General features: G+C 41.0%; 1 protein-coding gene across 2 annotated transcripts in view; it reads left to right on the top strand.

Moving 5' to 3' along the window:
* acss3 (acyl-CoA synthetase short chain family member 3) overlaps nucleotides 1-22,196 on the top strand; it is a 49,723-nt gene that overhangs the window by 25,078 nt on the left and 2,449 nt on the right. Inside the window, exons 10-16 of one of the 2 annotated variants that reach the window (XM_005456639.4) lie at nucleotides 19,118-19,213; nucleotides 19,402-19,465; nucleotides 20,389-20,470; nucleotides 21,005-21,127; nucleotides 21,205-21,304; nucleotides 21,414-21,589; nucleotides 22,006-22,187. In XM_005456639.4, coding sequence (XP_005456696.1) covers nucleotides 19,118-19,213; nucleotides 19,402-19,465; nucleotides 20,389-20,470; nucleotides 21,005-21,127; nucleotides 21,205-21,304; nucleotides 21,414-21,589; nucleotides 22,006-22,146 — 782 coding nt within the window. In that variant the 3' untranslated portion in view covers nucleotides 22,147-22,187. Of the gene's footprint in view, nucleotides 1-19,117; nucleotides 19,214-19,401; nucleotides 19,466-20,388; nucleotides 20,471-21,004; nucleotides 21,128-21,204; nucleotides 21,305-21,413; nucleotides 21,590-22,005; nucleotides 22,188-22,196 lie in introns of those variants that run through there. The other variant, XM_003452023.5, reaches the window with a different exon arrangement.

Below are 22,196 nucleotides of genomic sequence, written 5' to 3'. Positions count from 1 at the left end.
AAAATCCTGTCACGCTCCGTGGCTATCCGAGCCAGGTGATTTATTGGGTTTGGAGAAAAACCTCTGGCGCCCTCTTGATTTCTGTCTAGATGTGTAAATCCCATTGGATTCTTCACCCCCTGCTAAACTCAATAACTGGCAGCTGGTGGCCAGCACTGCAATCCAAATGTGTTCTCCACTTTTTCACGGTAGAGTGGGTCACTCCCTGTCTCACCCTCTTTCTCTTTGTGTGCCAGGGACTGTTTGACTACAAGGGTGTGGGTTAAAGTGACACTGCCATCACATACATATGCATTAAATCATCATAGTTTGTCATTTTGTCTTGAGGTTGCAGTTGATTTTTTTTTTTTTATCTGTCTGAGCTGAACACCTTTTTTCTGTTTTTATTTGAACAACAGTTGCTCTTAAGAAATTAAAACCAACAATTATATTAACACACTTGGATATTACACAGCCCGATACAACATATATAACATAATCTATATACATATAATATAATATACGTGTATGTTTGTCGTTCTTCGACCCAATGTTGATTGAGTTCATTGAGTTTGGCCGGTAATCATTTATGCACATCTCTCTTAAGGTCCTGCCACAGCATTTCAGTCAGGTTCAGGTCTGGACTTTGACTGGGCTATTGCAACACCCTTTTTTTATTTTCAGACATTCTGTTACAGATTTGCTGATCTGCTTGGGAACATTGTCTTGTTGCATGACCTAGTTTCTACCATGCTTTAGCTGTGGGACAGATGGCCTCACATTAGATTCAGTCTTATGCAGAGGAGTTCAGAGTCGACTCAATGACTCAAGGTGCCCAAGTGCTGTGGCTGTAAAACAATCCCAAATCATCACGCCTCCAGCACAGCACTTGAGTGTTGCTATGATGTGCCTATGCTGATATGCTGTGTTTGGTTTCCTCCAAATGTGATGCTGTGCATCAAGGCCAGACATCTGGACTTTGGCCTTGTCTGCCCAAAGGACCTTGTTCCAAAAATCACACACAGAGACATTTTTTAAGTCTTTTTCTAATTTTGAATTGTGTTAACACAGACCTGAATGCTCCAATCGAACAAACTGCCAACAGGGCCGCTTATGGAGTTGGTCACGTTTGCTGATGATCAGTCAGTCTTGTGTTTTTGATCAGCAGCCCCTGGTTTCTACTTGTTCTCATAATTTTTAGGAGAACTGGAAAGGGTTTCCTTAGCTTTTCACATGACAGTGCATATATGACAGAAAAATTAGGAAAAGCATACTTGGCCCCTTTTAATTGTCTTGCTCAAATGAGCCTTGATTAGCTTGTAGCTGTTTGATTCTGTAATAATGGATATGGATTTGTGAACAGGTTCATTTTATCTGTCTTACTGTTTACTTCTGTTGGCACAGAACTCTCAAGTGTAAGTAAGAAGCAAATGATGGTCATACCTGCCAGTTAAAAAAAATAGTGTGTATGGTGTCCTCCAGCATAAGTTTGTGAGTGAACTATCTGGGAGTGTCATAATGCACTGTCTCTGTGAACACAGGTCATCGATCAACAAACTTTTAGCAATGCCAGCACCTTGACAACTCTCCTTCTTCTTCTTCAGCAGAAGAGAAGAAACTTGGTCATTGGAAAGCAGTTTAGTATTTAAGGCTCATTTACGCCAAAATATGCATCGCAGAAAGAAGACACAGACTCCTTGAGAAACTCATTTCAGTCAAAACACCTAAAGAGCGAAATCTGTTTGCTTTTTTGGCTTTCAACTTTAAAATAAATGGGTGACAGTCTTTGCTTTTTTGGGTGGGGGGTCCTTTTTCACACATTTGGCTTTCATCTATAAATATTGATGTATCTGTCCCTCTACTTGCATGGTGCTCTTTTTGTAGTTACCAGAAAAACAGATAGAGTTGAACAAAATCAATCGTCAGTGCTTGTTGCTCATAAATCTTCCCAGCTGCAAGCCTCTAATCCTGGAGTGTAATATTCAGCAGTTGAAAGCTGTAATCGATGAGGAGAAAACTGGTACCCTGAGCAATGATGAGACGAGTAGTAGAAGAGAATAGCAGACAAAGTTTAGTAGAATAATATGGACGAATTTAGGCTTATGAGCAACATAACCTGGATTTAAAGTAAATGAAATTCAATATTTTTGTCATTGCCAGCTAAGAAACGAGCATTTAACTGAGAAGCCTTAATCAACGTTAAATGAAATTAAATATTTGTCACAGTGTCTTTTTGCTGATAACATACATTTGAAACCCTTCCCAGGATGGGGGCTGTCTTATTCTGAAGCTCCTCAGTGTAAAGCTGCTGTATGATCACTGTAGCATTCTTTATTTATCAAACAGAATATGTGTTTTCCAGCTCCTGTTAAAAGATGCATCATCCAATTCATTTCTTCTTTGACAGTATCTTTGACAGTTCAGCGGTTCATCAGCAGTGGCAGCCGCACGCCACTGAAAAGATTAAAAACGGCTCAGGGTTCGGTTCATTCTCACATCTGTCTCTGGAGGATTCTCCCTGCCTTTCAGCCAAAGATGTGCCACTGCTGATTGGTAATCAGTCACACAAAAGAGCCAGCATCAGTCTGTTATGAAAGCAGAGATCTCTCAAGATCTACAGAAGGCCCTGGCAAATTTGGAGGAAAAATTGATGGTGTCATAGTGATGGGGGTAACATGACATACCACAGAGAGATTACAGGTCAAAGATTCTCTGCATAATAACCCGAAACTTATCATTTCCAGCTCCACATTTTAATTATTCTAATCCATTAGTGAACTGTGAACCATTCAGAATATTCTCCATTCATCTAATCCTCGACCATGGAACACGGACTTACTTGTGCTCTGGCTGAAATTAGCTCTTTGCAGAGCCCAAAGAGCTGCATGGGCTCTACTACAGCGGCTTTGTGTGATTCACATCTAAAAATAATCTTCTTTTTTTTCTTTTCTTTTTTTTTGATGTCAGTCATGGCTCAATTTAAAAAAAAAAAATCTTGTACTGGGCCTTGGGCCTTAGCCCTGCAGTTTTAGCTTTGTGTTTTGTTTTGTTTTCCCCCCTTCTTCTTCTGATTGTGTACTCTCACAAAAAGTTGAAAAGCAGATGGGTGGTCCTTCTGTATTTATATCAAGAGCTGTTTGTCTGAGTTGTCCATATTAGGGACATTCCTCGCTGACATCACACAAAGCTAAGAGTAGAAACGTTGATTAACTATGATAAAGTTTCAATTCAGTTTCAGTTTTATTTATATAGCAGCAAATCACAACAACAGTTGCCTCAAGATGCCTTGAGTGAGAGCTAGAAAACAGAGAAAACCCCAGCAATCATATGAGCAAGTGCTTTGGCAACAGTGGAAAGTATGGGCTCAAAATGTGGTCATAAATATTTTGTACTTGTAAATCAGTTTTGTACTTGTAAATCAGGATTTGTATGTGTAAAAAGAATTTGTGCGTGCGTAAAAAAGATTTGTATGTGTAAAAAAGATTTGTGTGTGTGTAAAAACGATTTGTATGTGTAAAAAGAATTTGTGCGTGCGTAAAAAAGATTTGTATGTGTAAAAAGAATTTGTGCGTGCGTAAAAAAGATTTGTATGTGTAAAAAAGATTTGTGTGTGGACTTAGCCAAAAACTCCCCTGCAAGTTACAAGTACGAATTTTGACCCTATTTTTCTTCCTGTCATCTGATTGGTCAATGTCATGTCAATCACAAATGTAACAATCCAATCAGAGAACAGATGGGTTTGGCTGTCGGAGGGGCGCTTTTTTTGAACTGCAGGTCTTTGAAGGGAATAAATGCCCTTTTACATGCCAACCCAGCGTTTTCCTTCATCACCACGAAGGAAAACAGTCTGTGGTCGTCCGAGTTTGGTGATTTTTGTGTCACAGGTCTACGTGCTTTATACAGGGACTTCCACAGCCTTTTCAACAGCGCTGCGGACCGCGGGGGGGGGGCAGTGTTTTGGAAATGACAGTCTTCATTACAAAGCTTTCTTCGTTATGAATTAGCATACATGTTTTTATTGAACATTTGAAGAACTAGCAAAAAAAACAGAAACTGTTGTAGAGGACATAAAGTCAGAGATAGAAACGACAAGGAGCAGGTGCATCTAGGACAGGTAGAGCTGCTGCAGAAACCCACAGAGCTCAGCAGCCAGCGCAACAAATTCTGGATCCTTTGCTTTTAGTTAGCAGTTAGCATTAGCAGCACATCCTGCGTCAGATGTGAAAGGACCTTTATGCTGCGCACTGTGACTCACAGCAATGGTCCCGGGTCAGCCCTGACTTTGTGTTAAACTAATCCTAAAGTAATAATGGTATTTCTAACCACTGACATACCACAACTTTATCCTTTCAACAGCTGCGGACCTAGCTGCTATCGGATATTTATATAGAGATCCTCCAGCTTCAAACTGTATTACCCTTCAAGGACCTGCAGTTCAAAAAAGTGCCCCTCCGACAGCCAAACCCATCTGTTCTCTGATTGGATTGTTACATTTGTGATTGACATGACATTGACCAATCAGATGACAGGAAGAAAAATAGGGTCAAAATTCGTACTTGTAACTTGCAGGGGAGTTTTTGGCTAAGTCCACACACAAATCTTTTTTACACATACAAATCTTTTTTACGCACGCACAAATTCTTTTTACACATACAAATCTTTTTTACGCACGCACAAATTCTTTTTACACATACAAATCTTTTTTACACACACACAAATCTTTTTTACACATTCAAATCTTTTTTACGCACGCACAAATTCTTTTTACACATACAAATCCTGATTTACAAGTACAAAACTGATTTACAAGTACAAAATATTTATGACCACATTTTGAGCCCATAGGAAAGGAAAAACTCCCTTTTAACAGGAAGAAACCTCCCTCACAACCAGCCTCAGGGCGGAGCGGTCATCTGCCGCGACCAGTTGGGGTTTAGGGGAGTTCCACTCATAAAATGGCAGTCTCTGGAGTAAGGGGACAACATGGTCATCGGCACAAAGTCCTTTATCCAATGAACCTTAGAACCTTAGAAAAAGGTCAAAATCTAAGGTTCTGGGTTCAAAGCCATTGGTCAAAACCACCTGGGGCCTTTCTGTGTGGAGAGGGTAATACTTTTCAGGGTAATAAAGTGGATCATACTTTTTCCAAGGTGGCCACATTAGAAACTGTGACTGTTGTGGAGGGCTGTGCCAAAAGCTGAACTAAATTTCTCAGTGTCTTGAAAAACTGCAACATTCTTTGTCCTCCACTTACCTAATCTACTTACCTAATCTCAGTTTTTTTATGGACACACTACACACCATGTTGAGAAATACCAAGTCTTTCAACCAATATGTGTGTGGGAATTACCTTATTGGCACAAAAACACTATTTTATACTTGTCAGACTGTGTTACCTTTGACATTTTTTCATAGTTTCAACTAAAGAATTGAAAACATCAATTTTGCGATAGGCTGCTAGCAACGAAGGTCTAAAGATACAATTTAAAATTAGTTCTTTGCTAAGTTGTTTGTTATGTGTAGACACAACAGTGGTTTATACCTTTAGTTGGGTGTCTTTTTGATGCTTGAATGATACATGGGTTAGTGCTAAGTGGCTTTACAAAAGAACCTTCCTGTGAAATGGTCAGGTACAAGGACTGGACTGAAAACGAGTAAAAAAGCAGCCAGTGAAAAGCTTTGAAAGCCCTTCAGAAAGCCTGGAGAGTTGTTGCTCAAGACCACTTTACAAGAAAGTCTGGCTCCTTGGAAGCAGACGATGCTTTAAAAATGCTGGATGTAGCATGTTTAAGACACGTCTGCAGCCTCTGGATTTAAAAACTATTACAAGCAGGACTTGATCTCAGACATTTTCTCAGGACTTGCATGCAACACTAAATTTAAATGTTCTTTGCTGCGAATATCTAATTGTGCTAACGAGCTCGAGTTTGACTAATTTGACCTTGTGATTACTTTTCTCTCTGGAGTACTTACTAGTGCAGATGAGATTAGTTTTCTGAATCATTTGCAGTGGACTCAATTATTTTCCAGCCTCCCTCTGTCATGCGCTGACTCATCCTGTTTCAACCAGACATGGCACCACGCTGCTCTTTTTTTTTTTTTTAACACCTGCCCTTTATTTAGGTTGTTTTTATGCTGCTTTCACATGCATACAGATATTGGAAAAAGAATGAACACCCCTTACTCACCCCCACCCACCTAATGCATATCATAGTTTGCATAGTTTAGGTCATCTGACGTGGCTGGCAACCCCAGCTCACTTCTCCTTATGTTCATATGAGCAAATGTCTGCCATTTTGAAGCCTGATAATAATCTAAGCGCTATTTTAAGACCCAAGTGCCATTGGTGAGGGTGGAGGGAGTTGATGATGGAGGTTGCTGATGTCACTGGTGTTGCCTGGCAACAAATATGTGTTTCCAGTTGGCAGGTTTTGGCTGCTTCACCAGTGAGTGGTGACTGATGGACCCACAGTAGTGGTGTTTTTAGATCGTCCTGTCTCCCTGTCTGGCTTTCTCTCTCTGTTTGTCTTTGTTTCTTCGACTCAGTCTGACAGACGGCAGATGCTTTTGCAAACAGAATGAAATTATCTCAAAAGTGAACTGGACCTCCTCAAAGTATCTGTCATGTCAAATAAATTTGTAGAATTGAGAAATGTCTCCCCACGGCTTTTGCCGAATGCTTTGCTGGCACAGCAGTGGACTCTAAACATCCTCCTCTTCTCGGAAAGATCGCGAAGGGCAGTTTTAGGCAACGTTATTGAAAACGCATTAAAAAAAAAAAAAAAAAAGCTTTTAGCACGCCAGCACTTGCTGTTGGAAAAGAGAAAGAGTGCTTGGCTGGATCAAAGGTTAATAAAGAATCTTTACCTAATGGTTCAACAGGGATATTTTACTCTGCTGTGTTAATTTAAATCCGGATATCTGAGAGTCTTCATGGATATTTTATTATTGGAGTGGTTTGTATTATGGTCTGTATACAACTCAGTTAAATATCACGTAGGCTGGACCAGTAAAACCTCTGAATAATAACCTTTTACTGTTAAGAACATTTCAGTAGTTCATAGTTCACATTGAGTGAGCGATCCACTTGCAGAACAGCCTGAGATGACATTTAAAAAAACATTAAAAAGCATCAGGGATGAAAAAAGCAGCATGAGACACATGGACGGTGGCCCCAGTGGACAGTTTTCATTGTTTTAAACATTCAGTTTCACTTCCGCTCTTTTTCATGTTATAACTCTGGTCTTCTCTTCAGTTGAAGCAACAAGAGCAAAAGCAAGAGTTGTCCACAGACTGGTTGGTTGTTACACGCTAGCTACGGTAAACACCTAGATGACAGTCTGCAAAGCTGTGCGCAGGCTCTGCAAAGGACCAACACACAACCATGAAATTGAATTGAATTGAACCATGCCGGTTCCGTTAACCATGTTGCTACTGCCAGGCTATCGGTAATGTGTTTTTCAGTAAGAAGACAGTAAAAGAAAAAAGACCCCTCATCCTCCTTTGAAATTTCACACTTTTGTAGACAGCCATTGCACCTGACTGGCCACTTCTGACCAGTGGGCTCTGTTTGACACCCATGCATTAGCCTGTAATAGGTTTGATATGGTATGAGAATATAATAGAATGATAGCTTGGGGTGTTGAATGTTTTGCTAGAATTCAACCTTGACACTATTTTTTTTATGGTGTGTTAAATGTATGGCAAAAAAAAAATGTATGGCACAAGTTGTCTGACAGGCACTCTGGAGGAAAATGTGCATACACAGGTGAAATTCATATTTTAGTTTCAGTTTTCTCATTCAATAATTCAGAAATACATTTTTTTTTTTTTTTACTTTTGTCTTTTCTTTTAACAAGTTTTCTTCACTGCTTTGTAGATTTGACATTCATTGAGTGAGTCGGTGATACTTGGCTTCCAAGACAGTAGGCATTCCTGCTTTAAGATGGTCCAGAAATAGAAATTTTTCCAAGTTTTTTTGTAACTAAATCTCCAAATCATAGAGGATAGGCAGGTATGTACGGCGGCCCTGAGATGGCAAATGCACTGCAACTTTGGTTAAAAAGCACATAAAACACAATGGAAATAGAAAAAGCACTGCAAACAGAAATCAAAGCAGGTGAAGGATTGCACAAAAGAAGCAGAGGGTTCATCATCATTTTCTATTTACATCATTTTTTTCCTCAACTTCTTTTTTCTATTTGTTTTATGTTTTGATTTTGTCTTTTTTTGGTTTTTTTGCATGGTCTATTTGCTGGTGTTTTCTTAAATTGCAGGACGTTTGACTGTAGCTATGCCCAAAGTTTTCGAATTAGATGTTTAACAATCACATATAGGGTGTCCGCATAGATCCATAAGTTTCCATAAATTATGCAAAGGCTTGTCTTTAATATGTTTTACTAGCCAGGCTAAACCAATATCTGTGCTCTTATTAATTTCTCGCAAGTTCTTCTCATGACACTGGTGGGAGATGTTATTGCATGGCCACAGATCAGTCAGTTTTGAGCACCACTTGTAAATGAGATGGTGCATCTGAAGGGGTTTATCCTGGAATAAAGCAGATGATGAGATTATTAACTTATGGGCTCAAGTTAATATGGCGGGGAAATGAGAAATTAAGACATGGCAAGAACCAATTAACCACAATTATTTAGATGGTTACTTTGAATCTTCTGTCTTAATTAATAGGAAGAGAGTAATAGCTTTAATATCAGTGGTCATTAACAGTAAAAATGCATGTATACGAACATCAGTAAAATCTGAACATTTGGTAAATTTGGTCCAAAATGAAGTTTAAACAGTGTTTTGTTTGTTTGTTTGTTTGTTTGTTTGTTTGTTTTTTCCATCCACAAACTACACTTTGGCCGTGCATGACGCACAGTTTCAAAGCTTTGAGGATTTATTAATGGATCAATCCAAAGTTCTTCCTTCAACATATTTCCCAGTTGCTCTTTAAAGCACAACATATATTTTGGTCATTTGACAAAATAAGCTTTACTTGTAAAATCCATTAAGAGCTACCTTTGTGATGCTTCATTTTGGCCAGCCTGGTGAAAACTAGAATTGCAAAACAGAGCCATCCCTTTGCTTCACATGGTTGATATTCCTCCCCATACCTCTTGCAGATAGGCCAGTCCCTCAGTGTCTTCTTGTATCCTAAATCAGAATACATTTCTTTTCAGTAAATTGTTCCTGAATCATGTCATCCTGCTCTTGCCCTCCTTTGGGAAAAGCATGGAAAGCCTTAGCTTTGTACCTCATGTCATTCAACAACAAGCAGATTCCCCCCCCCCTTTCCCACTGTCGCTCACTTGGTCTCATTACAGTGCAGCAGAGACAGTAGCACAGATGTCGTGGCTCCTGTAATTACATCTCAGAGAGCTGAGGTGCCACGTTTGTGTTACCTCGTTGTTTACCGGAAGCCGCTGTCATCAGCTCTCCAACCCGGGAATTCGCTTGGCATTCATTCCAAGGCATTGTTGCATTGTCTGCTGAGGTTTTTAAGGCACAAGATGGGGGTCTTTCATTAGCAAGTTAAGTAGCGCATTTGTATGCATAAACTTAGCTCTGAGCGAACGAGCCGCGCTGTCTGAGAAGCGATAAGGGAGGCAGTGTTTTTAGCTGATGAGATGAAATTGCCCCTTGAAGAGCTGTAAATGAGATGTGTGCATATGTGTGCATGCTGTTTGCAATTTCTCATCCTGGTTTTAATGCATGTCTTTGGTATGCAGCTCAGCAAGCGTTTGCAGCTCCTGCAGCATGCTCTTCCTCATGCATTGTGCTTCCTTTCTTAACTTTTCTTCATTCGTCAATAATTTCAACTTTCAGTTCAACCCAAAAGGCTTAGCTAACAAAGCCTATGCTAACTGCCTGTACTTTACTCTTCAGCTGCCAGTGATGGTGTGTCTGACCAGTAAAGTCTGCACTGTCCAGCACAGCAGAACTAATCCCACCACTTTGTAGCAAGACTTGTTTTACACTCATTCTTGGGACCAGATTCTGAGAGCAACTGCCGCCACATCTTTTACAACTGCACACATTTTGTATCAGCGCGTGCATCTCTGTAGTCTCCCTCAAAAGCATTATTCATGATTTCCTATTTAAAAATTTCATGGTGTTTCTCTTTCACAACCGTTTTTTACAAGGTAGATAGATTCTTGACTTGGTGTAGGAAGAGCTGAAACATTTATTATGAAGAAAAACGATGTGGAGAAAAAGGGCGTATTTCATTGTCTTGCAAAGGAGCTTGCAATCTATTTTCTTTCTCTCTGTTCTCACCCTCCTACACATCAGCCTCTTTTACATTGACCTTGGGTCTCCTTTTTTTAAGCTCTCAACTAAGTTATCTCAGCAACAACACAGGAACAGGACAACTTCAAATACGACTGTGCATATGTGTTGACGTACAGAAAGCACCCTCTGAGCTTTGTCTCTCAGGATTGCTGTTTACTGCACATGACTCATGCAGTGCTTATTTATGTGTTACAGCCGCTACTGTAGGGCTGTAAGTAAGATTTAATCTCCTTACATACCTTTCAGAAATGTCTGAAAATGAAGGAACTGACTGTTACTTGCTTACTTTTCACCGTTTTATTGTTTACTTGCGCCAGTATCTAAGTTTAGCATTAATAAGGAAGAAGGTTAATTGGCATCAGGCAGCAGGTGCATCTTAAGTCACAAGTGCAGTTAAGTGGCTTCCCTCAAACTCGATTTTACCATCACAGTATATCAGCAAATATGCAAGCTTTTTACCTGATTTATATAATCCTTTTGGGAACTTTTAGGGCATTGAAAGAGAATAATAATGACTAATAATGGTTGTCACAGTTTATTTGAAGATTACTATTCGCTTTCTTATTAACTCTGCACCTCAAATTGTTGGAGACCCAAGCAAAGTTCTGTAAATCTCCTTCTCCTTCAGTGTGCTGTGTTTTCTTGAGATTGAGGTTCTATTTATGCCGGGTGCTGTTGGAACATGAGTTTCAAAAGATTTGATGCCATTCATAAGGTTTTTCTCTATAAATATATATATTTTTTGAAAAGTAGTTTGTAATGAATTAATAACCGAGTAATAATAATCAGCTGCCTCTCCAGTGAGTCTGTCCTCTTCTGGATGGACTCTAGAGCAGAACAAATTCAATTCAGTTTTATTTACATAGTGCCAAATCACAACAACAGTTGCCTAAAGATGCCTTATATTGTAAGGTATAGACCCTACAATAACCCAGCAATCAAAATGCTCCTTTTGAGCAAGCTCTTGGCGACAGTGGGATGGAAGAACTTCCTTTTAACAGGAAGAAACCTATGGTGGAACCAGGCCGAGGGAGGAGCAGCCATCTGCTGCTGCTCCTTCCTGGTTGTCGACTTGTCATTGACAAGCTACTAGTCAACCAGAATACCTTGAGATAATGTACCTTTCTGACGCTTATAATGAACATAATTACAATAAAGAGTAATTAAAGGTAGCTTAATGTTTTATTCAATATAACCTGAAATGAAAAGCCTGTATAACACTCAGGAAAGTGTTAACTGAGTCCAGAGAGTGAGGAAGCTGATCGCCATTTTCCAATAGTAGTGATTGTAGCCCTGTGCTGGCGCCCCCTGCTGGTCATTAAAAATATGCAGGTTTAAGACACTTCCACACTTTCAGTTTTGGTGATCTGGAAACTGTTTTCATTTTTTTAATGCTTTCACTGAAGTAAAAATAGTGAGAACAATTACAAAGAGAGCGGACAAATTTTAAACTAGTGTGTTTTTTTGTTTTGCATTTATTTTCCTTAAAGAAGTGTGTTCACATCTGTCTGTTTGTACTTTAGCAGCTACATGCCCCACTATATTTACTCACCTTTGCCTGTGCTGTCATTTGCTGCTGAGCAGCTGGTGTATAGGGAGACTTTTTTGAGCGGTTTTCCTGCCAACAGTTGCCCCCTCGGAGGTATACTCAGCTCCCATGTAGTTTTATTTTAGTTTTATTAAATCAGCATTTCATCTATTTTCATTAATGCAACAAGATTGCACTTGAGTTACGAGTGTTTTGGTCTCCCCTGGGTTTTCAGGTTTCATATTGTAACATCAGAGCAGACACTGCCATCCATCCTTTTGTTTCACTGAAGTCGTTGTTGCCTGTTTTCCATGTAAGCCCTAAAGACACAGTAGAGGCACGGAGAAGGGTGTTATTTCTTTTGTTTTTGCAAAGAAATGTGCCACTCGAGTAGTTACAGAGACGAAACGGAGTGCAGGATCATCTTTGTTTTTCCTGAACAGCAGTTTCTCTCCAAGCTGCTGGTAATGAGCTCGGCACTTCGATTGCACCTTCTCAGCTGAAATGGCGCCACCAAATCGCCTATTCCGCTCTACCAACGTGTCCTCCAGCATCCCTCCCCCTCCCTCGGCCCATTCATCACACTCAAAATGCCTCTCTCACTGGCGGAGCTCATCTCCACCAGGTCGAAGGAAGATTGATTTGTTTGTGTACAGAGGGATAGTGAAAAGGAAAAGACTGAGGTGGGAGCTGAGATAGACCGATGCCAAGCTGTGTCAGACAAGCACATAGACAGCCCAGCAGTATCAGTATGTATGTGTGCGTGTGCTCAGCTCCAGCCCCCAGATGTTTTAACTTCTTCTAGCGTTCACTCAGCCTCAGCCCATGTCTACCTTTCGAATGCAGCATATTTAAACTCCCCCGCACAATGTGACTAGAATAGTAGCAGTGGAAGTATTTTGTCAGTTTCAGCTCAATAAAGATGTCTTGAGCCAAACATTTTGGACATGTTACCTTACGGGATGAAATGCTGACCCTTTTGAAGTTTTGTGTGTGTGTGTGTGTGTGTGTGTGTGTGGATGCAGTCAAGTTTTTGGGGTAATGGCTGTCTCCTGAAGTATTCAATAAAACGCCTCAAATTTGATGCATGCTGTGAAAATGTCAGGCTGTCAAAAATATTTTTTAGGTAAGCAGGATAGATGTTTTAATCATTTTTGTTTGGGTGAGCCACAAGGTATAGAGGTATAAGTGGATATCTTTTGCTGTGTTGTGTTTCCACACCTCAGGAACTTTCCCTGGGGACTGAAAACCTTTGAAAGACCTCGGTGTTTCTCCACAAAAAAAGTTCTCAGGAAAGTATTTTATCTCCCAAAACTTACAGAAACCTACTGATGCTGTGTTGCTCTTCTTCTTCTTTGTTCGTGTGTTCACCATAGCAGATCATCTGCTTCCATCTTGCCCTATACTTAGCATCCTCTTCTGTCACACTAGCCCTCTGAATGCAGTCCTTCACTGCATCCATGAACTTCCTCTTTTCCTGGCACTCAGGAAGTAGGAAAGTCGGTGGTTCGCTTCCCAGCAACACTAGTCTGCATGCCGAATTATCCCTGGACAACATACTACCCATACATAATGCCCAGAGTTTCCCCCGATGCATCCATTGAAGTGTGAATGTTAAACAAAGTGTTTAGGTATAGAATGTGTCTGTGATTGGCTGAATGAAGCTTGTAGTTAAGAAAATGTGCTCAACATGCTTTGAGTGCTGAGTTAGAGTAGAAAAGCATGATATAAGAACCATTCCACTTACCATCCTGCCTGGCAGCTCCATCTTCAACATCCTTTCTCTGCACAAGTCCAAAGCATCTCAGCCCTGCCTCTCCTCTAACTGTGTCTCCGGACCGCTCACCCTGAGCCGTCCCGCTGATATACTCATTTCAAATCTTGTCCAGTCTGTCTCAATGAAAACTTTAACATCTTCAGCTCCGCCTCCTGTCTTTCTGTCAGTGCCACTGTCTCAAACTGTACATCGCAGGTCTCTCTACTATCCTTCCACACCCACCGTCACAAATCCCCCCCCCTGACACTTGTCTCCACCCACTCCACCCTGTCTGCACTCTTCCTCACCCCCCTTGTGCGCTGTCCTTTTGCACTGGTGGTGGGTTATTTGAAACATTTATAATTTGAACATTTATAATTTCACTTTGTTTCTGTCACACAGACACATCTGCCTGCGCTTTTAACCCTGCAGATTGTACATAAGAGTAGATGCAACTTCTGATTCTGAAAAGTCAAACTAATGTGGACGTGCCTGGAAACTTAAGAGAGAGCCTTCATGTTTCTCTGGGTTTATACGCATGCAGGGAGCAGGTTAATAAGGATGGCAGGAAAAAAAGAAAAAACATAACTGGATATTAGTGCAGGCACACTAAGGCTCATGTAACACCTCAGTAAACACATTTGAAATGAGTTTTGCAGTTTCAGTTGCTAGTTTCAGCCGTTAAATAGAACACGTTGTTCATTTTGTACATTATGGTGTATTTGGAGTCAAATAGATGATAAAGCATGGAATTACAACTTTTGCCTTATGTTGTCTGCAGACCAAAGCTGCAAAGTTTTAATTACATACAGTCTCTACTGCAAAGCAAAGATACAATCGGCCCAATTTCATTCACAATAGTGAGTACACATCCTCCTTCCCAGCTTCACAGAGAGGAGCACAAAGTGTGAAGAAGTTGGTGCTCTAGCAATTCGACCTAGATGATTTTATCAGGGTAGTCATAAAAAATACATTGTAAGTACATAAGTACATCCAAAACACTTACTTGATTCCAGCTTTTGTACTTTGAAAGGAAGTATCCTTCCTTCCTTTCCTACTGCATTAGATATTAATGGGTTGAAAAATGAGTGTGAGTAATGTTAGGTGAAACTTTGCTTCGTGTTCAACCTGAACACAGTTTAGCGTGTGGTTACGTTGTTCTGGAATAGCATGCAGTATCCTCAAAATATATCAAGCTTTTGTAAGTCAAAGTGCTCCAGTCAAGGCTTCAGAAGGGGTTTTGTAGCTTATATCTCATTGTACCATGTTGGTTAGACAGCAGACCACTGAGATCTGAAGGATGAAGAAAACCTAGGAGATTTTAGTAAAGCTCTGAATCAGCTCTTGGAAAATTTCTCTTCTTGTCTTACGTGGAAATACAAGAACCTGTGTTTTAGTGGTGCAAGTAATTATTGAGAAATCTTTGCTTTATAAATCTTTGATTTCACGGCTGAAAGCGGCACAGCCACTTCTGATTTCCTGTATGGCTTGTTTAATGCTGAGGTCCAATTATAATGTCTCTTTTCATTTGAGTTTTGAATTTACTGGCTGTGCCTGAATCGCCGCCAGCGAGCTCTGGCTCCTGCTGTAAACAGCCTGGTTTAAACACTCCACTCAAGCTGACATGGTTCAGTAGCTGTGTTGAGCCCTAATCGACGTGCAGTCCAGTAGAGCTTGTAAATGACCCTAACTGCATCCTTCTGGGTCAGACTGATATACTGATATTGGCTGATTGCCAGTACTGGTTTAATATTCAAAGTGAATGGAAGAATATTATTGGAATCCATTCTGATTGCATGTGATTAGCTGTTTTTATCATCTAACTTTGTAATAATTCTGCATTTCTATTCAATTAATTTAAAATTTTGCACAGAAAAAGAGGGATTAACTTCTGTTTTTCACACATTTACTAAATGACATCAAACGTTAGAGCATTAGAAGAGTATCAGCACTGATCTTGAAACACCAAATGGTGCATACTCTTATCTCTTAGTCCGATTAAATGTGCGTTTATTTTGCAGTGCAAGGTGTAACGGTTGGTAGAACTGAAGAGAAATCAAAAGGGGATGTCTCATCACACTGCTGTAGCTGTTCTCTATTACGCCGTTGTTGTCTCCGAATGGTGACAGCAATCACTATCAGACATTTTGGGTTCAAATAACTGCAATCTGATTTATAAATGCTAACACATTAAAATCAGTTGCCAGGTGGGTCAACCTGAGTTCCCCCCTGTAAGGTGTAATACTTTTTTTTTTTTTTTTTTTTTTTTTTAAATCATTGGCAGTGAGTGCTGTTACCCGCTGTCAGCGATGGGTTTTGAACCCTGCAGAGAGTGGCTAACTTGTCACTGATGAGCGAGGTTGCCAGTTCAGAGGCCACAGGGGTTGAGTTATGTGTTCTGCCAAACATCCCCCGACACCCTCCCCCTCCTTTGCTCCATCATAATTTGCTAACTTAATCTCCCTCCCTCAACCAACTGCAGCCTCCTCCCTTTGAAACCTGCTGTGCTGGATGTTGGAAGCGGCTCTGTCTGCCTGCACCTGTTTTGATTAGTAGCAGAGGGAACTTTTATTATATACTAGATCAAATTCTAAACCACATCTCAGAAAGATGCAGAGCTACTTTTGTCCTGATCCATGCCAGCGTGTCATGTTTCAACATTCCCCAAGATCTTCTAGAGCTACATTATGATGTCAAAAAACGGGATTAGGGATTCACAGAGTCACAAACTCTGATGTATTGATGTTTCAGCTTGAAGCTACCATGTGGACATTTTGACCAGTAGTTCTGATTTTTCTGAGTCCGTCTCTTTTGTTGTAGATTAAGATGAGCTGCAGGAGCTTCCGTCTGAAGCAATTAGGGTCAACAGCCTGTGTTTGGAGTTGATGGGGTTTGTGGACACTTGTAAAACCACATGTAAGGTTTTCTTTTCTGCTGACCTTGCTTACCCAGACCTTGCAGTGATCTGGTAAAGATGCACTGGTAAGGATTGGTGGCTCTCAGTCTCTGTAGGAAATGCAGGCATTGTATTGTCTTTAGAGGGGAGCTGGTGTTGGCAGACCAATTGAGATCTTTGGGGATGTGCATGCCAAGATTTTACCTTTGTCTCTCTGAACTTCTTGTGAGATGATTCACATTATTCTAATGATGAACAGCTGACTGTAATGTAAGACTTGCTGCAGGACCCCAGCCAAGGTTACGTGACTTGTGTCATGTAAACATGAACATAAATGCAGCTTTTGCATGCTCAATCTTGTTTTTCACATGTCATAGAGTCACACTGTGTATTTTGATGAGATGCGCTGAATGTAAACAGAACTTTGCTTGTTTACAAGAAAACACCACGGGGCACCATTACCTCTGGATGTAAAGTCATTTTGGCGAAGAGGTTCCCGCTCCCGCCCAGTCTTTCATGTTCATTCACACAGGTGTGTAACCCATGCGAAGTCCTCTGTTGCTATAGTTTTCCCTCTGGCTTTAATGAGGGGGTGTGTCTGATTTTGTCATTTGCATAGCGGGCCTGCAGATTTGAATATTTTGCCATTTTCCTTTTGCTCCCTCAGAAGACGACACATTTCTGCCACCAGCTCTACCCTCCTCCCCCGCTCAAGACATGATCTGATTTGGTTTTAGAGTACCTGTCTGCATTCATTTGCATGTTAACGACCATCAAATATGTATGATACAAGCATCATATTTATACCACGTGCACTTCCTATAGAGTAGGCTCGTTACCTTGTGAAGCAGCTTGTGCATTCATTTGCATATTCGTCATGTGAAATATGAGGCATTTTAGCAACCCCTTATTTGTAAAGTAGTCCAATAAGCCCAGGCTCTGGTTGGCACTAAAATGCCAAGTTTAAATAGGACCTAATATACCCTAAGACCACATTTTATATTCTTGGGCTCTACTAGAGTAGCTTTGCTTGATTAACTGTTTAAAGTAATCCTAATTTTTGGGCTTTGGTACAGTCCGCAGCTCCATCCACTGTCAGACGAAGCAGTTTGAGGTCCTTTCCTTTTAGCTGCTCAGTCACTGTAGAAAGCCAACCTCCTTGTAGCTAGGAAAAATTGTTGGTTGGCTGGTGATTGGTCACCGAGATGGTGAGCATGCAGCACCCAAAAGCTCCTGGGCAATCACTTTCAATAGCGTGTTGACTGCACGGGTTGCGGTTCGAAATTAGGGAGGGTTTGCAAATAATCTCCATCTTATTTATAAATGCTGGCAGACTCCCAACACATTACAATCAGTCTGGGCAGTCGGTATTGATGAGTACAACTCATCTGCAGTCTGCTTCATTGAAAAATTGGACTTGACTCAAATGGAAGTATTGTGCAAGATTTCCGAGTGCTGATGTAATTTTGGGGTTAAATTACTATGGGGGCGATCGCGATCGTGGCTCAAAAGTTGGGAGTTCGCCTTGTAATCGGAAGGTTCGAGCCCCGGCTTGGACAGTCTCGGTCGTTGTGTCCTTGAGCAAGACACTTCACCCGTTGCCTACTGGTGGTGGTCAGAGGGCCCGGTCAGTGCGCCCCAGGGTGGCTGTGGCTACAACGTAGCTTGCCATCACCAGTGTGTGAATGGGTGGATGACTGGATGTGTAAAGCGCTTTGGGGTCCTTAGGGACTAGTAATGCGCTATATAAATACAGGCCATTTACTGTCCTGTTCGCAAATGGTCACGCTGCAGTCTCCAGCCACTATTTTCCCTTGTGTGACTATAGCACGAGCAAACTTTGTTCTGATTGGCTGCCCCCCTCACAAACAGGTTTGCAGGTGGAAGTGTATGAAAAAACTGTGTAGAACATCTTCCAAAAGTGTGTGTGTGTGTGTGTGTGTGTGTGTGTGTGTGTGCCTGGTATGACTGGGGAAAAAAGAGAAAATATAATAAGTCCCTTTAACTTCTGTAAGATTATTCTTGCCCTTTGTGCAAACAGAGATAAAGTAATAAAAACATTTACATGGACGGATGAAAATGATAGAAATAATTGTGTTGTCTGTTACCTGTTGTGTGCATTTTAACTGAAACACGAGCTGAGCTTAAGCAAATTCTTTGCCAGTGAGAATGAAGACACGAAGGCAGACTTTGTTCTCGTATGTATGCCGGGAGACTGATGTTCACCCACCGACTTAAAAAGGAGGACTGTTTCTTCACAGATGCTGGGCTTGCCTGCTGCTGTGTGATTTCTGATGTAATCTTCCCCACTGAGCTGGATTGATTCTGTTATTCCTTCGGTGGGTGGGCTAACAGGCCTGCCAGGCAAGTCTTTGCCGTTAATGGAGCATAGTTGTGTGGTGGAGTCGGGGAGAGCCCATAGGAGCTGTCATAGTTTAGTTCAATGTAGGTTAACGCTGCTCACAGAGGCAACACAACGCCACGCAGACTCTTTTGATCAGTGCCCCATGAAAGGGTTTTCATACAGGACAGTAAAACGGTTACATTACACCACATATCCAGAACTCTTGTGGTTTGGCTAAAACTTTGTGCGCCCCCCCCCACACACACACTCCTGCCCATATAAATTTTTCACAAATCCTTGTGTTTCTTTGTATCCTGTTAGAAACTGGCTCAGCTATTACTTCCAGTTGTATCGGTCTGGGAAACTCACTCACGCCACCTGCAGGCCAAGCTGGCAAACCGGTTCCAGGTTACAATGGTAAGAAATGACCTCTTTGTATTCAGTGTGTTACCCCCACGATTACAGCGTGAGGGATATCAGGGTAAAAGTGTGCCTTCTGATTGTAATTCCCTGTCTTACGTTTAAGCTTTTTGCACTTCCAGTTTGCCAGCGGGGGGATAGAACCACCACTGAATTTGAAATGCGCTCTTTTCCCTTTCCTCTAGTCACAGTGATCGATGATAACATGCAGGAGGTGAAGCCAAGAAGCCTGGGAAATATTGTGGTGAGGTAAGCCAGGTGCATATGTTCACAGCAGCGTGAGTGGCTTAGTTATCGCTTCACCTTTCTTTCTTCTGGGCCTCTCACTTGGACACAGACATTCAAAATATTATATATAAGCTCTTTGTACACAGGTGAAATGTGGACTTTGAATCTTTTAATCATTAAGGGTAATTATTCACTTTTTAAAAACAAGCATGTGACTATAAATAGCACTCACTGCTATTGCTGGAGTTGGGAGGCGGGGGTGTACATGCGCGTCTTCATGAAAGAGTTACCTGTGTTAAGTGGACTTCATCAGGAAGCTATGACTCTCTTTACAGGCTTATCTTCCAGTCTTCTACCTATCTGTTATCACTTCACTCCCTTGTTCTTTGTAATTGCTGGTATTGACTCAGTGCCAAGGGGGATTTCCAAGGACTCCATGTCACAGTGCATCCTGAGATAATGACAGGCAGAGCTACACTCAGACAGGAACAGCTGTGCTATTGTACTTGCTTGTCGTATCCAGAAAGTCTGTGCCAGCCTGGACTCAAACAGCTTCATAAAGTTGTGTGAATATTTACAGAGTAAGCTTACAGGCAGGAGGGAGAGTCTGTGAAATGTGTGATGTGTTACAGCTCTTAGCCACCGTGGTTTTTACTAGAAAATTGCCAAAAACATGAACAGATTAAATAAACAAAGTGGCTGCAGGTTTCTTTTTAGCCTCCTTACACATTTTAATCATGCATGGTGACGGCATCCACCATGATTTAGGGACATGAACCCAAAACTACAGGCAAAAAAACCCTTTTTTCATCAATAACAATTTAAAAGCAGCTTAATAGAATATATTGATCAGATTTTGATTATCTGTGTTGCTATATAGAAACGGTCATGAATCAGACTTTTTCATACAATTATCTGAATTAATTTTGTACTTCTTCTTTAAGATTGCCTTTACCACCTGGGGCGGCATTGTCTTTATGGCAGAATCAAGATCTGTTCAAGAAACTCTACTTCACAAAGTTTCCAGTAAGTTGTTGTGCTCGCTGGTCATCAAACACTGGGATTAATTCATATGTGACTGTCGGTATAGTGCAAAAAACTATTTCCATTTTTTATGTGTTCTTGCTATATTTAAATAGTCAAATTAGTCACAAAAGAGCGGAAAATAAAGACAATTAATAAAGAATTCTCCTTCAGCACCCCTGACTAATTCAGTGGTTCTTGAACCTTTTCCAGGATTAATAATTTAAGAAGCTTAAAAAGATTTAAAACCTGTATTTCTTTGAACAGTTTATTAAGGAAAAAACTCAACTCTACAGCGAGTTTTTTTTATTGTTCCTGTGTTATCCACACCCCACCTGCAGAGGCTTTGTGGCCCACAGTTTGACAAGCCGAAATAATATAGGAGGAGGTGTCCCTCTAGTGTTAGACATGTTGCATTGTAGGTCAACTTTAGGTATTTGTAGCCCTTAAAAATGAGTGATGTTTAAACTGTCTGAAGGAATTTCCTGTGGTTAGACTTTAAGCTGCTCTTTTAATCTGATCCAAATGTGACTTAAGGGATTCTACGACACCATGGATGCTGGTTTTTTGGATGAGGAGGGCTTCCTTTACGTCATGTCCCGGTCTGATGATGTCATCAACGTGGCAGGCCACAGGCTCTCTGCTGGAGCATTGGAGGAGGTATCAGAGCAGTTACAGATGTAGATGAAGAGGATGCCAATGTTTTTCTGACGGTTATAATTTGTGTTTTTTAACAGTCAGTGCTGCAGCACTCTGCGGTGGGAGACTGCGCTGTGGTAGGGCTCGAAGACTCTCTGAAGGGTCATGTTCCTTTGGCTCTGTGCGTGCTCAAGAATGGTGAGGAATACTCACTGGGTGTCATAATTTTGCAAGGAATTAAGGGCATAAAATAAAACTACAGGCAGTATTAATGTTTCATGCTTTAATCATGTGTTACACGTCTCAGGTGTGCAGAAAACAGAAGAGGAGATCATAAATGAGATTGTGAAACTTGTGAGAGACACCGTCGGTCCAGTGGCTGCCTTTAAGAAAGTGCTCTTTGTCCGCGGGTTGCCAAAGACACGTTCTGGAAAGATTCCTCGCTCCGCTTTATCCAATCTGGTCAATGGCAAGCCCTACAAGGTAAGACTCAGCTGTTAAGGACACATGTAGTGCATTATTATCATCAAACATTTCTTTAAAAGTAGATGCTGCAGGATAAAACCTTTTTGCTTTTGCAAAGGCTTTACAGCAACCCTGGAGATGGTAATGCTAATTTTGCTACTTAGAATTTGAGCGACGATGGTGCATTAGTAAGCCCCCACACTCATTCAAAACAAAATTGAGGCTCTTTTGAGTTTTCAGACTCCAAAGATTTCTCTTTGGAGTTTGTGTCTCAGTAGTCTCCAGGAGAGAATAACTTGAGAATACCTCCTCATATGGTAGATTTGTCAACAGATTTTTCAGCTGCACAAAAAGTTTCAGTGTGACTCTGCATTGATTGTTCAGAAAACATTCTGTTTGTTGTTGTTTTCATGCATTGTGCCTTCACTCTGCAGGAGGAAGAACACACAGCGCCCACTCTCTCGCTTTCTGGACTATTACCTGTGTTATTTATCACCATCAAAGTTGTGCTTTGGACTAGAAACCTGACAGCTTCAAGACCATTAATGTCCAGTCTGCAGCAGATTGAACATTAAACAGTCTTGAAGATCCTTTGACATTGTAAATAAAGACATAAAAAGTCTGC

The sequence above is a fragment of the Oreochromis niloticus genome, linkage group LG17, assembly GCF_001858045.2.
Source record: "Oreochromis niloticus isolate F11D_XX linkage group LG17, O_niloticus_UMD_NMBU, whole genome shotgun sequence".
NCBI classification, from domain to species: domain Eukaryota; kingdom Metazoa; phylum Chordata; class Actinopteri; order Cichliformes; family Cichlidae; genus Oreochromis; species Oreochromis niloticus.
This window is presented reverse-complemented; position numbering and strand designations above follow the sequence as displayed.